At 44.1% G+C, this 14,972-nt stretch overlaps 1 protein-coding gene across 11 annotated transcripts in view; it reads right to left on the reverse strand.

Annotated features, from left to right (window-relative positions):
- Positions 1-14,972, reverse strand: part of LOC126088583 (titin) — a 1,213,778-nt gene that overhangs the window by 274,460 nt on the left and 924,346 nt on the right. For all 11 annotated transcript variants that reach the window (XR_007519972.1, XR_007519973.1, XR_007519977.1 and 8 more), the window contains exon 7: positions 13,124-13,235. Coding sequence is in view for 5 of the 11 variants with exons in the window: in XM_049906783.1 (XP_049762740.1) it covers positions 13,124-13,235 (112 nt within the window). In the remaining 6 variants the exon portion in view is untranslated. The remainder of the gene's footprint in view (positions 1-13,123; positions 13,236-14,972) is intronic.

Consider the following 14,972-nt stretch of genomic DNA (forward strand, 5'->3'; position numbering starts at 1 on the left):
AACAAGTTTGGTGACATTGTCTCTAACGAAGAACAAGTTTGACGACATTGTCTGTGGCAGACTGCTTCAATTTGCGAGCGTGACGATCCGACAGGCTGACTTCAATGCTATATAATTCGGAAACTGCACAAAGTATCGAATTGTTTTTCTTAACTATTATTTTTCAGCACAACCTCCCCTGCAACAGCCTTACAAGCTGTTAGAATGCTTGTGGCCACCCTGTACACGAAAGTTATCCAATTCCTTACAATAATGAAAATGGTGCTCAGAAAGTCCACACCGACATGTATTTGCGTGCGGATAGCTGCCGCCACCGTTCGCAGACGAACGGGGTGCTAAAAACACTGATGCACGGGTCGCGCACCATCTCTGACGCAGAGTGTCTGCCCCATGAGCTGGAACACCTCGAAACTGTATTCTGGAAAAACGGGTACTCGGAATGGCAGATCAGATGTGCTCTCCTCCCCACCTCTACAGTACAGCGTCTGGAGACGGAAGAAGTCACGTAGGAAGAGACAGCCACTCCCTATATACCGTATACTGGCGCACTATCGGGGAAAATAGGACGAATATTGAGGAAACGAGTAGGAACTGTCTTTTGCCCACCCAATAAAATACGAGCATTACTGGGAAGTGTCAAAGACGATCTCGGTTTGCGGAAGGCCGGCATATACCAGATTCCGTGTCAATGTGGGAAGACTTATATTGGACCGACAGTGCGCACCATCGAAGATCGTTGCCGAGAACATCAGAGGCACACTCGACTTAGGTACCCGAACAAGTCGGCGGTCGCAGAGCACTGTTTGTCCGAAAAATCACGAAATGGACTACCAACATACCAAGGTCTTGGCTAAATTCAAATGATTCAAATGGCTCTGAGCACTATGGGACTTAACATCTATGGTCATCAGTCCCCTAGAACTTAGAACTACTTAAACCTAACTAACCTAACGACAGCACACAACACCCAGCCATCACGAGGCAGAGAAAATCCCTGACCCTGCCGGGAATCGAACCCGGGAACCCGGGCGTGGGAAGCGAGAACGCTACCGCACGACCACGAGATGCGGGCAGGTCTTGGCCCACACATCTAAATACTGGGACAGCGTCGTTAGAGAGGCTATCGAAATTCATACCAGGGACGGACTCATCAACCGAGATTGCGGCTATAACCTCAGCAAGGCGTGGGAATCAGCATTGAGTCTAACTAAAAAGACGCTCAGCAAAGAAAACGGGTGACCAGGCCCGATGAGGCAATTACACCAACGCCGCCACAGACGCCGACGCCAGCGTGTCAGCGACCGCGGAGAGAACGCCTCGCAGAGGGAGGGGATTTAAGACGGTCGCCCGCCCTCAAGAGCTCAGTTCGTCAGCGCACCTGACGATGGCTACATGTCTGATCGCCGGAATATTGTCGCCGTTTGACACTATGGAGCGGCAGTACACCCGTGGACTGTTCGAGCAAGAAATACGCTGGGAGGAGAAACTGAAGAACTACATTTCTAATACTAGTTACGCCCCATACGAAAGATATGACAGTCGACAGACAAATTTAGAGGTAACGTAATGCGTTCTGTCCAGAAGCTTTGCCGCATCTAAGAGGCGACCGCGTACCCTAGAAAGTGCCGACATTTGAAGTGACTACCCTATATTTATCTACAGCCTCATTGCTGGCACGAAACATCTCGTACCGCGGTTGACACGTTGCTTTACGTGATGCCTCTACAGGGTGGATCCAAACACCATCGACAAAATTTTAGTGTAGAAGATCACAATAATAAAAAAAATGGTTTATTTAGTTTGTTAGGCCTTCGTTTCCGAGGAGACACCTTCATCCAAATGGGATCCCAATTCGCTTTTTCCAGAGAGTAAGCAACTCCATCGCCTCCTTACTTAGCTTACATTTATCGAGAATCTCTCGCCCAGCGCAAGGTCCCAAGCGACTGGAAAAAAGCGCAGATAACTCCTGTACATAAGAAGTGTAGAAGAACGGACCGACAAAATTACAGACCAATATCCTTACCATTGGTTTGCTGCAAAATTGTTGAACATATTCTTCGTTCGAAATTAATTAATTTCCTTGCGACGGAAATTCTTCTGTCCATAAATCAGTACGGATTTTGAAAGCATCGCTCGTGTGAAATTAAGCTTGCCATTTTCTCACATAATATCCTGCGAACCATGGGAAGAAGGACAAGAGGCAGATTCCATATTTCTAGATTTCCGGAAAGCGTTCGACAGGGTACACCACTGCAGTGTTAGAGAAGACATGCGGATTAGGATACCAGATACGTGAATGGCTCGACAACTTCTTCAGTAATAGAACCCAGTACGTTGTCCTCAACGGCGAGTGTTCATCAGAGACAACCGTGTCGGTAGGAGTGCCACAGGGACGTATAGTAGGGTTGGTCTTATTCTCTATATACGTAAACGATCTGACAGACATAGCGGACAAAAATCTGCGGCTGTTTGCTGATGATACTGTGGTGCACTGGAAGGTATCATCGTTGAGTGACTGTAGGAGGATACAAGATGCCCTAAAAAAATGTCTAGTTGGTGTGTTGAATGGCAGCTTGCTGTAAATGTAGAAAAATGTAAGTTAATTCAGATGACTAGGAAAATAAATCCTGCATTGTTCGAATACAGCATAAGCAGTGCACTGCTTGACACGGTCGGACCACATCTAGGTGTGATGTTGCAAAGCGACATGAAATGGAACGATCACGTGGGAATGGTAGCAGGAAGGGCGAAAGGTCCACTTCGGCAGGTTGGATCAACACGCCAGTATTACGGTAACGTTTCGCGAACTCAAGTGGAAAGCGCTAGAGGGAAGGCGACGTTCTTTTTATGGAGCACTGTTGATAAAGTTCACGAAATGGGCATCTGAAGGTAACTGCAGAATGGGTGTATATCCACTAACGCACATTTTGCGTAAGGGTCACGTAGAGAAGAGATGTAAGGAGGCACAGAGACAGTCGTTTTGCCCCAGCTCTGTTTCTGAGTGGGTCGGGAAACGATATGACTAACAGTGGCACAAGGTACCCTCCGCCAAACACCATGCGGCGGCTTGCGGACTATGTACAGGGTGTTTCAAAAATGACCGGTATATTTGAAACGGCAATACAAACTAAACGAGCAGCGATAGAAATACACCGTTTGTTGCAATATGCTTGGGACAACAGTACATTTTCAGGCAGACAAACTTTCGAAATTACAGTAGTTACAATTGTCAACAACAGATGGCACTGCGGTCTGGGAAACTCTATAGTACGATATTTTCCACATATCCACCATGCGTAGCAATAATATGGCGTAGTCTCTGAATGAAATTACCCGAAACCTTTGACAACGTGTCTGGCGGAATGGGTTCACATGCAGATGAGATGTACTGCTTCAGCTGTTCAATTGTTTCTGGATTCTGGCGGTACACCTGGTCTTTCAAGTGTCCCCACAGAAAGAAGTCACAGGGGTTCATGTCTGGCGAATAGGGAAGCCGATCCACGCCGCCTCCTGTATGTTTCGGATAGCCCAAAGCAATCACACGATCATCGAAATATTCATTCAGGACGTCGGCCGTGCGATGTGGCCGGGCACCATCTTGCATAAACCACGAGGTGTTCGCAGTGTCGTCTAAGGCAGTTTGTACCGCCACAAATTCACGAAGAATATCCAGATAGCGTGATGCAGTAATCGTTTCGGATCTGAAAAATGGGCCAATGATTCCTTTGGAAGAAATGGCGGCCCAGACCAGTACTTTTTGAGGATGCAGGGACGATGGGACTGCAACATGAGGCTTTTTGGTTCCCCATATGCGCCAGTTCTGTTTATTGACGAAGCCGTCCAGGTAAAAATAAGCTTCGTCAGTAAACCAAATGCTGCCCACATGCATATCGCCGTCATCAATCCTGTGCACTATATCGTTAGCGAATGTCTCTCGTGCAGCAATGGTAGCGGCGCTGAGGGGTTGCCGCGTTTGAATTTTGTATGGATAGAGGTGTAAACTCTGGCGCATGAGACGATACGTGGACGTTGGCGTCATTTGGACCGCAGCTGCAACACGGCGAACGGAAACCCGAGGCCGCTGTCGGATCACCTGCTGCACTAGCTGCGCGTTGCCCTCTGCGGTTGCCGTACGCTGTCGCCCTACCTTTCCAGCACGTTCATCCGTCACGTTCCCAGTCCTTTGAAATTTTTCAAACAGATCCTTTATTGTATCGCTTTTCGGTCCTTTGGTTACATTAAACCTCCGTTGAAAACTTCGTCTTGTTGCAACAACACTGTGTTCTAGGCGGTGGAATTCCAACACCAGAAAAATCCTCTGTTCTAAGGAATAAACCATGTTGTCTACAGCACACTTGCACGTTGTGAACAGCACACGCTTACAGCAGAAAGACGACGTACAGAATGGCGCACCCACAGACTGCGTTGTCTTCTATATCTTTCACATCACTTGCAGCGCCATCTGTTGTTGAAAATTGTAACTACTGTAATTTCGAAAGTTTGTCAGCCTGAAAATGTACTGTTGTCCCAAGCATATTGCAACAAACGGTGTATTTCTATCGCTGCTCGTTTAGTTTTTATTGCCGTTTCAAATATACCGGTCATTTTTGAAACACCCTGTATGTAGATACAGATGCAGGACGAAGTGATAAAACTGGTATACGCCACCACCAAAACGTGCAACACAAAACGCAGAGCAATACAACAACCCTCAGATGCAGAAGGGCCGGCCGTTGTGGCAGAGCGGTTCTAGGCGCTTCAGTCCGGAACCGCGCGACCGCTAAGGTCGCAGGTTCGAATCCTGCCACGAGCATGGATGTGTGTGATGTCCTTAGGTTAGTTAGGTTTAAGTAGTTCTAGGAGACTGATGACCTCAGATGTTAAGTCCCATAGTGCCCAGACCCATTTGAATAATTCTTTTTAGATGCAGAAGTACAGTGATGCGATTGCCGTTGCTGAGGGGAACAGCTCACCATAGTACCGCTGCGCCGCTTTTCCACTGCATTCAGAGAACCCATTTACGTTGTGCACACCGGCCAGCTCTTCATCAGAACACCTCTCTATACTGCTGTGTATCACTGATAACGTACACCTAACTCTATCGAAAACACAAACCCCAGGCCGAACCGAGGAGTGTTGAATGCAATATTGACAGCGAAGATTCTAATGAACATTACTGTTGTCAACTGCAGGTACTGTGAGTGAATGGAACATGTTTGAATCCAAACGTGACACAGGACAAATGGGGGTTAGAAATCTAAAGGAACGCAGGTAATATGTAGCGAGCCACTGGAGGCCACGGGCAACGCGATCTACGTTAGGAAGGCCTGTGCGGTGCCTGCGAACAGCCTGGTGGGAATACCAAGAGCAGTCACAACAACAGCAAACCACTAGTGTAATGCAGCATCGTTCTAGCTTCTGTATACGAAATGGTGCTCTTTTAGAATGTTTTTAATGTTATTTATGTGATGCACAGTCCAAATTTGTGTAACAGAAAAAATGCGCCACAGATACTGTGTGACTGGATGTAAGGGACATTATCCTACAGGGCCGAAAGTGGGAGTTTTTGTATACCCAAAGGAAGAACACTTGTTAAAAAAAACGGAAACGAGCCACGCTAAGGGAAAATTTTATCAGTAAAACAAGAAATGAAAGTGATTAAGTTCCTTTACGATTAAACTACAGTATGAAGTTGATAATGTGAAGCATACCCTTAAATTTACACATGCATAAGTACTTACTACACTCCTGGCCATTAAAATTTCTACTCCAAGAAGAAATGTAGATGATAAACGGGTATTCATAACACACATATATTATACTAGAACTATGTGATTACATTTTCACGCAATTTGGGTGCATAGATACTGAGAAATCAGTACCCAGAACAACCACCTCTGGCCGTAATAACGGCCTTGATACGCCTGGGCATTGAGTCAAACAGAGCTTGGATGGCGCGTACAGGTACAGCTGCCCATGCAGCTTCAACACGATACCACAGTTCATCAAGAGTAGTGACTGGCGTATTGTGACGAGCCAGTTGCTCGGCCACCATTGACCAGACGTTTTCAATTGGTGAGAGATCTGGAGAATGTGCTGGCCAGGGCAGCAGTCGAACATTTTCCCAGGGATCGAATGAAGGGTAGAGCCACGGGTCGTAACACATCTGAAATGTAACGTCCACTGTTCAAAGTGCCGTCAATGCGAACAAGAGGTGACCGAGACGTGTAACCAGTGGCACCCCATACCATCACGCCGGGTGATACGCCACTATGGCGATGACGAATACACGCTTCCAATGTGCGTTCACCGCGGTGTCGGCAAACACGGATGCGACCATCATGATGCTGTAAACAGAACCTGGATTCATCCGAAAAAATGACGTTTTGCCATTCGTGCACCCAGGTTCGTCGTTGAGTACACCATCGCAGGCGCTCCTGTCTGTGATGCAGCGTCAAGGGTAACCGCAGCTATGGTCTCCGAGCTGATAGTCCATGCTGCTGGAAACATCGTCGAACTGTTCGTGCAGATGGTTGTCTTGCAAAGTCCCCATCTGTTGATTCAGGGATCGAGAGGTGGCTCCAAGATCCGTTACAGCCATGCGGATAAGACGCCTGTCATCTCGACTGCTAGTGATACGAGGCCGTTGGGATCCAGCACGGCGCTCCGTATTACCCCCCACCGATTCCATATTCTGCTAACAGTCATTGGATCTCGACCAACGCGAGCAGTAATGTCGCGATACGATAAACTGCAATCGCGATAGGCTACAATCTGACCTTTATCAAAGTCGGAAACATGTTGGTACGCATTCCTCCTTACACGAGGCATCACAACAACGTTGCAGCAGACATCGCCGGTCAACAGCTGTTTGTGTATAAGAAATCGGTTGGAAACTCTCCTCATGTCAGCACTTTGCAGGTGTCGCCATCGGCGTCAGCCTTGTGTGAATGCTCTGAAAATCTAATCATTTGCAAATCACAGCATCTTCTTCCTGTCGGTTAAATTTCGCGTCTGTACTACGTCATCTTCGTGGTGTAGCAATTTTAATGGCCAGTAGTGTATTTTACTGTTGGCAGTATTATATTATTATTAACGTCATTAATAAATCTTAAATTTTGTAATGGGAGGTTAAAACTGAACATCGTGCGTGAAGGTTGCCCACTACTCTAGATAAATTCTATATAGGGATTTAATCCCAATGGATCCTCAGTTCGGATTTTCCACGAATGTTTTAATAAAAAAATGGTTCAAATGGCTCTGAGCACTATGGGACTTAACATCTGTGGTCATCAGTCCCCTAGAACTTAGAACTACTTAAACCTAACTAACCTAAGGACATCACACACATCCATGCCCGAGGCAGGATTCGTACCTGCGACCGTAGCAGTCGTGCGGTTCCGGACTGAGTGCCTAGAACCGCTAGACCACCGCGGCCGGCAATGTTTTAATACGTTGTGGTTGAATTCACAGAACTTGCAGAACACTAAACCTCAATTTCTTGTTTGGTTACGTGCATAACATTATGCCTGCAAATTTTTGCGTACAAAGTATTATTTTAGTTGTTTGCTTGCGCGAAGGTGAAGCCTGATTCGAAACATTTACATCCACATGGATACTCTGCAAACCACACTTAAGTGCCTGGCAGAGGGCATCACCGTGTGCTTTGGCCCGCTCCACGTAACGTGTGTAGACAAATCGTTTTTTCATTAATTTAGAGCACTGCATATGTGGGTGTTATTACTATGTCAACCGAGCTGCTCGTAGAAATCTAAGAAGGCGTTGTGTTTAGTAGGTGCTGGATTAGTAGTTCAGCCGACTAACGGCAAGGTTATCGAATCTCAGTTGAAAGGAATGCAGAAAGAGTACAAATGGTTCAAATGGCTCTGAGCACTATGGGACTTAACATCTGTGGTCATCAGTCCCCTAGAACTTAGAACTGCTTAAACCTAACTAACCTAAGGACATCACACACATCCATGCCCGAGACAGGATTCGAACCTGCGACCGTAGCGATCACGCGGTTCCAGACTGAGGCGCCTAGAACCGCACGGCCACACCGGCCGGCAGAAAGAGTACAGGTTTTCGTCTTGTTGCCAAGTGATTTGGGAAGGGGCTCTATTCTGATGTTTTATTCTGGTTGCCTGCTTTTTGAATAATGTGATTTGGGAAAGAACAGGTTACTTAACATGAAAGGCCAGACACCTATGTAGTTAAGATAACTCAAGTAACAGTCGTAAATATCTACCAGAAATAGTTATAAAATGTAATATTCAGCATTTACAAACATGAAATTTCCTAAAAAAAGTACTATTTTAGACTAGTCCCTCACTAATATTAGTTTGTGATTATTACGAAGTGGGCTTTCAGTATCAAAGTATGTAACATTTAATGTATTAAAATAGTGACGAATATCAGTATCAATATAATATATATAGAGAGAAAAGCGTTTCTAAAAGTGACTTGTATGACACTCTTGGTAGGTGGGTTGCTCAGCGCTTAGGCCTTCTTAATCTAGGTGGCGGTGGCACGGGTCGCTTACATCAAAACATTCGGAAAATACCCCCGAATAACCTCCGAAATTTGTTTCTCCTTATATAACACTTCTCTACCGTCTGAGTACGATCGTTACCCGGAAGTGTTGTAATTAAGTTAAGTTCTCCGCTATTTTTATTAATAAAAAATCGATTGCAAGCATTCACTCTACTTTAATCGACTGCTTCAGATGGAAAGCTCTTTGTTCACCGCAACCTAAATCTTCAAGTAATAAAAGTTAGTCTTGATTTTACCTCAAACATAAAACTGCTTGAAATTATCCATCTCTTCTCTCACCAGTCAGTTTTGTTATGTTTCCTGGGTCTGCTCACATTGTGTGATCAAGTTTTCGCGTTAAGTTTCCTATTTAGAAATTAACATTTATTGAAAGACTTTACCATTTCTTCTTCCCAGTGACGCCATCTGTTTGATGGGAATACCTTCCATGAAATAGTGTGTGTGTGTGTGTGTGTGTGTGTGTGTGTGTGTGTTTGTGTGCGTGCGTGCGTGCGTGTTTGCGAGCGCGTTCGCTTGGAACTGGCGGGCGCTCAATGGCGAGGTTATTAGCGCCCTCCATGAAACAAATCTGCTAATCCTGATAGGAAGGCATGACTTAATCTTTTCAAAGACCTTCTAATGAAACTGAACTCTCTCAGTTGAAGCATGAGGTCAAATATCTCGATTCTAATGACTAGTTTCACCAGAAATGCAACATTTTAATTGATATTAACTCTATATTACTAAACCCTCGTTAAATTTACAATTGCAGTTGGTACGATTTTGCGATTCCTGTCAATCTGGTATTGTCAGTGTTGGGTACAAAACAGGGTATTTTGAACTCAATTTGTAATTAACTAATCCATGAACTCTAACTTACGACTTCCTTTGAATAAAATATGGTGTAGTGAAATTTACGATGGTTTAGGAACAATGTAACATTTTCCCCTCTTCAGTGTTGTAGGATTAATTACAATAAGTTAATTCAAAACTCAGTAAAATACATTGATAACTTTCAAAGTATTTTATACTCTGATAAAAACCGGTTCCACAATAGTACTCCCTTAATCAAACCCATTTCATATTCACAACATCATTGAATTCGACTTTTCCTTTTGTTAATTTTAGTATTTTTTAGCCCTTCAATCCTCAAGTCAGCCGCGTTCATACATCATCTTATTGACATAATCTGCATTCGTACAGAATCACGGACTCCTACTTTTTATTGTGATGCACTGACTCTTGCATAAGACTGGCCTTCATCTCTATTTAAAAGTACATAAAATATAATGTGAACAAAAACAAACCTCTTACTTATTATATAATGGCTTATTTGACAGCGTTAAAATAACGTCACAGATCACGGTTTCAAAACAAGCCAACTCATCTGACTGCAGGCAGTGGTTAGTCCGTAAACAACAGGGGAGGCCGGAAGGTCGACACATGATGAGTGGCACGAAAAACGGAACTGTATTTTCATTTTAAATACTTGTATGCTGGGAACAGCTACGCCAACCATATTTGTATTGGAACCAATACGTGATTCAAGCGTATGTTTTTATTTGTGCTAGAAGTGAACAGAATAAACAAACATTTCATAAAATATTTGTTTATTATTCAAACGAAAACATCTCGTTAGCATTCAAATGTTACAGTGGACCAGTATCTCTCCACAAAAAGATATAAACAAAGATAAGCGGTTATATCGACGGAAGTTGTAGATTTGGGTAAGTGTAAAGGTGAATTCAAGGCGGCTACATTACTTGCCGAAAGTGTACATAGGTAGATATCACCACATGGAAGTGCCTGAGTAGTGTACAGGCAACTTTTGGAGTGAACACCGTGCTATCTATCCAGGCGCTTCGTTGTGACGCTAAAATCTCGGAAACGTGTGAATGCTACAACGGCTGCCGCAGTGCACGCACAAGTGTCTACGCAACTTTGTTCTCTTCCCGTTTATTTTTTGTTTGGATGATACGAGGGAGGGGGGGGCGTCTTCAGTCTTTTAACCGCTCTGATGTGGCTCATAATTACTTCTCCTGTGCCAGAGTAGCAGTGACACTCCCGTTTACTACAGTTTAGAAAAATGCCTTCTGGATGTAACAGTAACTTCAAGTGTGCCCAGGGAAGTGTTTTTGGATGATTGCTGTTCATGTAACTTAATGACCTGACAGGCAATATAAATAGTAACCTCAGACTTCTGGCAGGTGATACAGTTATCTGTAGTTAAGTACTGTCTGAAAAAATTCAGATGTTAATAAGATTTCAAATTTGGTAATTCCCTCCTTTGTTCATAAACGCTGCCCTGGGCTCTTCACAAAACGAAAAAACGTAATATCCTATGACTAAAATATCAATGAGACAAAGTTTGAAAAGATCAATTCATACAAATAACCTGGGTGTAACGATTCGTAGCGATACGAAATGGAACGTTGACATATGCTCAGTTGCATCTAAATAGGGTGACAGGCTTCGGTTTAATGGTAGAATACGGGGGTTGACTGAAAAGTAATGCCTCCACCTTCGTAACTCTTCAACAGTTGGCAGCATTGGTATGCGGCAGGTACTGGTTTGTTTCCTAGCCTATTCTCTACAGCTCCATTTGGCGGGAATCCTTAGTATTGAAAGGTTGTTGCAGTGTAAAGCATGGAACCCTGAGTAGACGGTCGGTCAATGCGATTTAAGCAACGTGCAGCCATTGAATTATTGACAGCAGAAGGTGTCACCCCAAAGAAGATTCGTCAGAGAATGGAAGCAGTTTATGGTGATTGTGCTGATGTGAGTGCTGTGCATCGTTGGGCGACTAGTTTAAAAGAAGTTGAGGCGGGAACATCTGACCTGCGTGACACACAAAGAGTTGGACGTCCTGTGACAGCAACAACCGAGTTTCACAAGTAAAATGTTGACAGACTGATTCAGGACGATCGTCGTATCGCCCAGAGAGGAACTGCAAGCACAATCGGCAGTTCACAAGAACGAGTGGCTCTCATTATTGCCTTGCTTGGCTATCGAAAAAATGGTTCAAATGGCTCTGAGCATTATGGGACTTAACTGCTGTGGTCATTAGTCCCCTAGAACTTAGAACTACTTAAACCTAACTAACCTAAGGACATCACACACATCCATGCCCGAGGCAGGATTCGAACCTGCTTGGCTATCGGAAGATCTGTGCATGATGGGCACCCCGGATGCTGACTCCTGAAATGAAACGAAAGCGCACAGTCTTGAAATTTGCCAGGAACTCCTCTCCCGTTACGAGAATAAAGGTGACGCTTTTCTCCATTCAGTTGTGACCGGAGACGCAACGTGGGTACACCATTACGACCCGAAGACGAAATGTCAGTCTATGGAATATCGACACAAAGACTCGCGCCAGAAAAAGAAATTCAAGACGCAGCCCTCAGCTGGAAAAATCATGGCCACAGTGTTCTGGGGCGCAGATGGTGTCATCCATGTTGATTTCCTTGATCGTGGAACAACAATAAATTCAGAGTGTTATATCACAATGCTGAGAACTCTGAAACGATGGCTAACAACAGTCGAAAGGAAAAGGGAAATGTTTTCCTGCAGTATGACAATGCCAAACCACACACTTCACGTGCCACCAAGGCAGAACTTCAGAGACTGAATTTCACCACCGTACGGTATCCTCCATACAGTCCAGAGTTAGCACCGTCTGACTTCTACCTGTTCCCGATAATGAAAGACGGTCTGCAGGGACATCATTATGCTTCTGATGAAGACGTTGAGAGAACTGTGAGACTGTGGTTGCGGGAACAGTGTGTCGACTTCTTCCCTGACGGCTTCAGAAAACCTGTTCATCGTTGGCAGAGACGTATCCAGTTGGCTGGTGATTATGTGGAAAAGTGAGTATTGGTAATTAAAGATCACATTCTAAGGATTATTTCTGCGTTTGATTTATTAAAATCTTCCCATCCAAACCCAACTAACGAAGGTGGAGGCGTTACTTTTCATTCAACCCTAGTACTACGGAAATGCAGTCATTCCACAGAGGAGACTGCTTACGAAACACTCGTGCGTCCCATCCTAGAATATGCTCAAGTTTGTGAGACCAGTGCTAAATAGGACTAACAGGGGATATCGACAACGTATAAGAAGACGGTCAGCACGAAAGTTGGCTTTTTTTTTTTTTTACTCGCGCAGATGCTGAAGATACTGAACTGGCACATTCTTGAAGATACGCCGAAACTATACAGGAAAGCCAACTTACAAAGCGTCGAGAGAAGTGAGGAATCTAGGAAGGTAGTACAATCCCAATTCCGACGAATTGGTCGTGTATGGATCGCGGAGATTAGAGTAGTTACAGTGCACCAAGAGGCTTGTAGGCAAGCTTTCTTCCCGCGCTTCATGCGTGAATGAAACGGAAAAATGCCCTAGTAACTGGTACTACAGAAGTCCCCTCTACCACACGAGTCTCAGTTTGCAGAAAATATAGAGATGTAGACGTAGAGACTGTGGTACACTGTCTCTCATGAGGAAAATTGATTCCATCGAACTGCACGCAACAAGTGCCTTACGATGCAGCAGTATAAGTGAAACATGCAGCAGAGGGAACTGCAAAAGGACTTACCAGCGCACGGCAAGCAGCGTCGTTGGGTTGGCGACGTACTCACACTCCAGAGTAATATCAGAGCTCTCGTTGACGGTAATGTTGTCCGGCTTCACTGTCACGATGGGAGGATCTGCAACATCACAAAGCGACACTGTTACTTAATGTACACGTCAAAACTTGGACATATAACTTTGACAAGCAGCAAACGCAAGAGTGTCTGTGTTGAGCAGAGTGAGAAGACAAGAGCGCTAAGTTCATCGCGAGCCAGGGAGAAGTCTGGTCAGTGTCTTCCTCTAATAGCGCCAATAAAATACAGCGCTACAAAAACAATTGTACTAACTAGTGGGTACATTAGCTCCAGTGATTATGCTGTATCTAGAATTTTCAGAGTGACCATCAGGATACGAGTGCGGTAGCGCAATACCGGATACATATTCGAAGGAAGGAAGAAAGATTAGGGAGGTTAGGGTTCAATGTCCCATCGATGGCACAGGCTCGGATTGATTGCTTGGAAAGGAACCACCCCGGCTTTTCCCTTAAGCGATGTAGGAAAATCACAGAAAACCTATCTGTAAATGGACAGACAGGGATTTGAACCGCAGTCCACTCAAATACGACTCCATTGCCTACCTACTGCGCAAACTTGCTCAGTAATTAATATTCGAAAGGAGAATTGTTCAGGTCCCTTATTTTTTGGTTGTTCGAGACTTCCCTTTACCACTTCAAGCAAATGTCGCGATGCAGCCACCAACAATGCTATGGCCGATTTCTTGCTATATTTCTTGCCCAGCTATGGGATTTCCCCGTCTTTAATGTCCTCGGTGGCACTAGGACGTATAGGAATTTAAGCTTAGGATTTTAACAATTACTTAGAAAAGAAATTCATTATGGCATAAGTCAGTTACGCGTATCTCAGTTTTCCGTCAGGAGGACGTCCTTTTATTGTCCGATTCCTGAGTACTGTGACAAGTTATAGGAATTTCAAATTAGTTATGGAAAAATATGAGTTTGGGACTGTTGCTCTCATTCGGAATTTTAAATATTACCACCGCATCATTTCACACGATTATGTCATTTACATAGCTGCTAAATAAGACTATAGCTGTAACTAACTCTAAGCTTTGCCTTCGGTGGCTGTTCTAATTTCAGGCGCTTTTTTTGGCATTGATCCACGCACACGTCTGGTAGTAACTGCAGACTCCGAAACGAAGGACTGTCGTTAAACGTTTAAATATTACCAACATTACTTTGTCAATAAAACTATTAATAAATAAACATATAGAGGTGACATCTCAAAAAAAATGAAAACCATGTCACTAACTGTTGCCATTTTATGGTAATGGACAACCCGCCATCCTGCGACACGCTGAAGACGCAAATCTGCAACAAAGACCACTGAGTTGTGACCTCCAAAAGCTAACAATGGCTATAACGAACTGCTGGTTTTTCTATTCAGAAGGAAGTAAAATACACGTAGAACTATTAGAGGAAAAAGATGATTCTTCCCTCATAGTTGGCTCCCAAAGTAACGAAATATATAGAAAAAATATTATATTGAGCTTATTAACAATTATGTCGTGTATTGCATGGCTAACTGAACTTTTCGAATAAATATATTCACAAGTAGCTGCACCTCGCGCGCGTTGTTGTCCATGTTTATTTATTAGCAATGTGTTTAGAGCTCTGTTGAACATATCTGGATATCCAATAGGTATAGTAAAACTTTCATCAGTATTTATACTAACGAAAATGCTGCAGCTAAATTAACATAATAAATAGCAATTAAGTGTTTTGCATGCCTTGTTGATACCTCAAGATTGGATCAGCGCTTCGAAACGCACCTCTAAAAACCTATCGTGAAAAATAA

Source organism: Schistocerca cancellata, chromosome 6 (assembly GCF_023864275.1).
Source record: "Schistocerca cancellata isolate TAMUIC-IGC-003103 chromosome 6, iqSchCanc2.1, whole genome shotgun sequence".
Classification (NCBI taxonomy): Eukaryota; Metazoa; Arthropoda; class Insecta; order Orthoptera; family Acrididae; genus Schistocerca; species Schistocerca cancellata.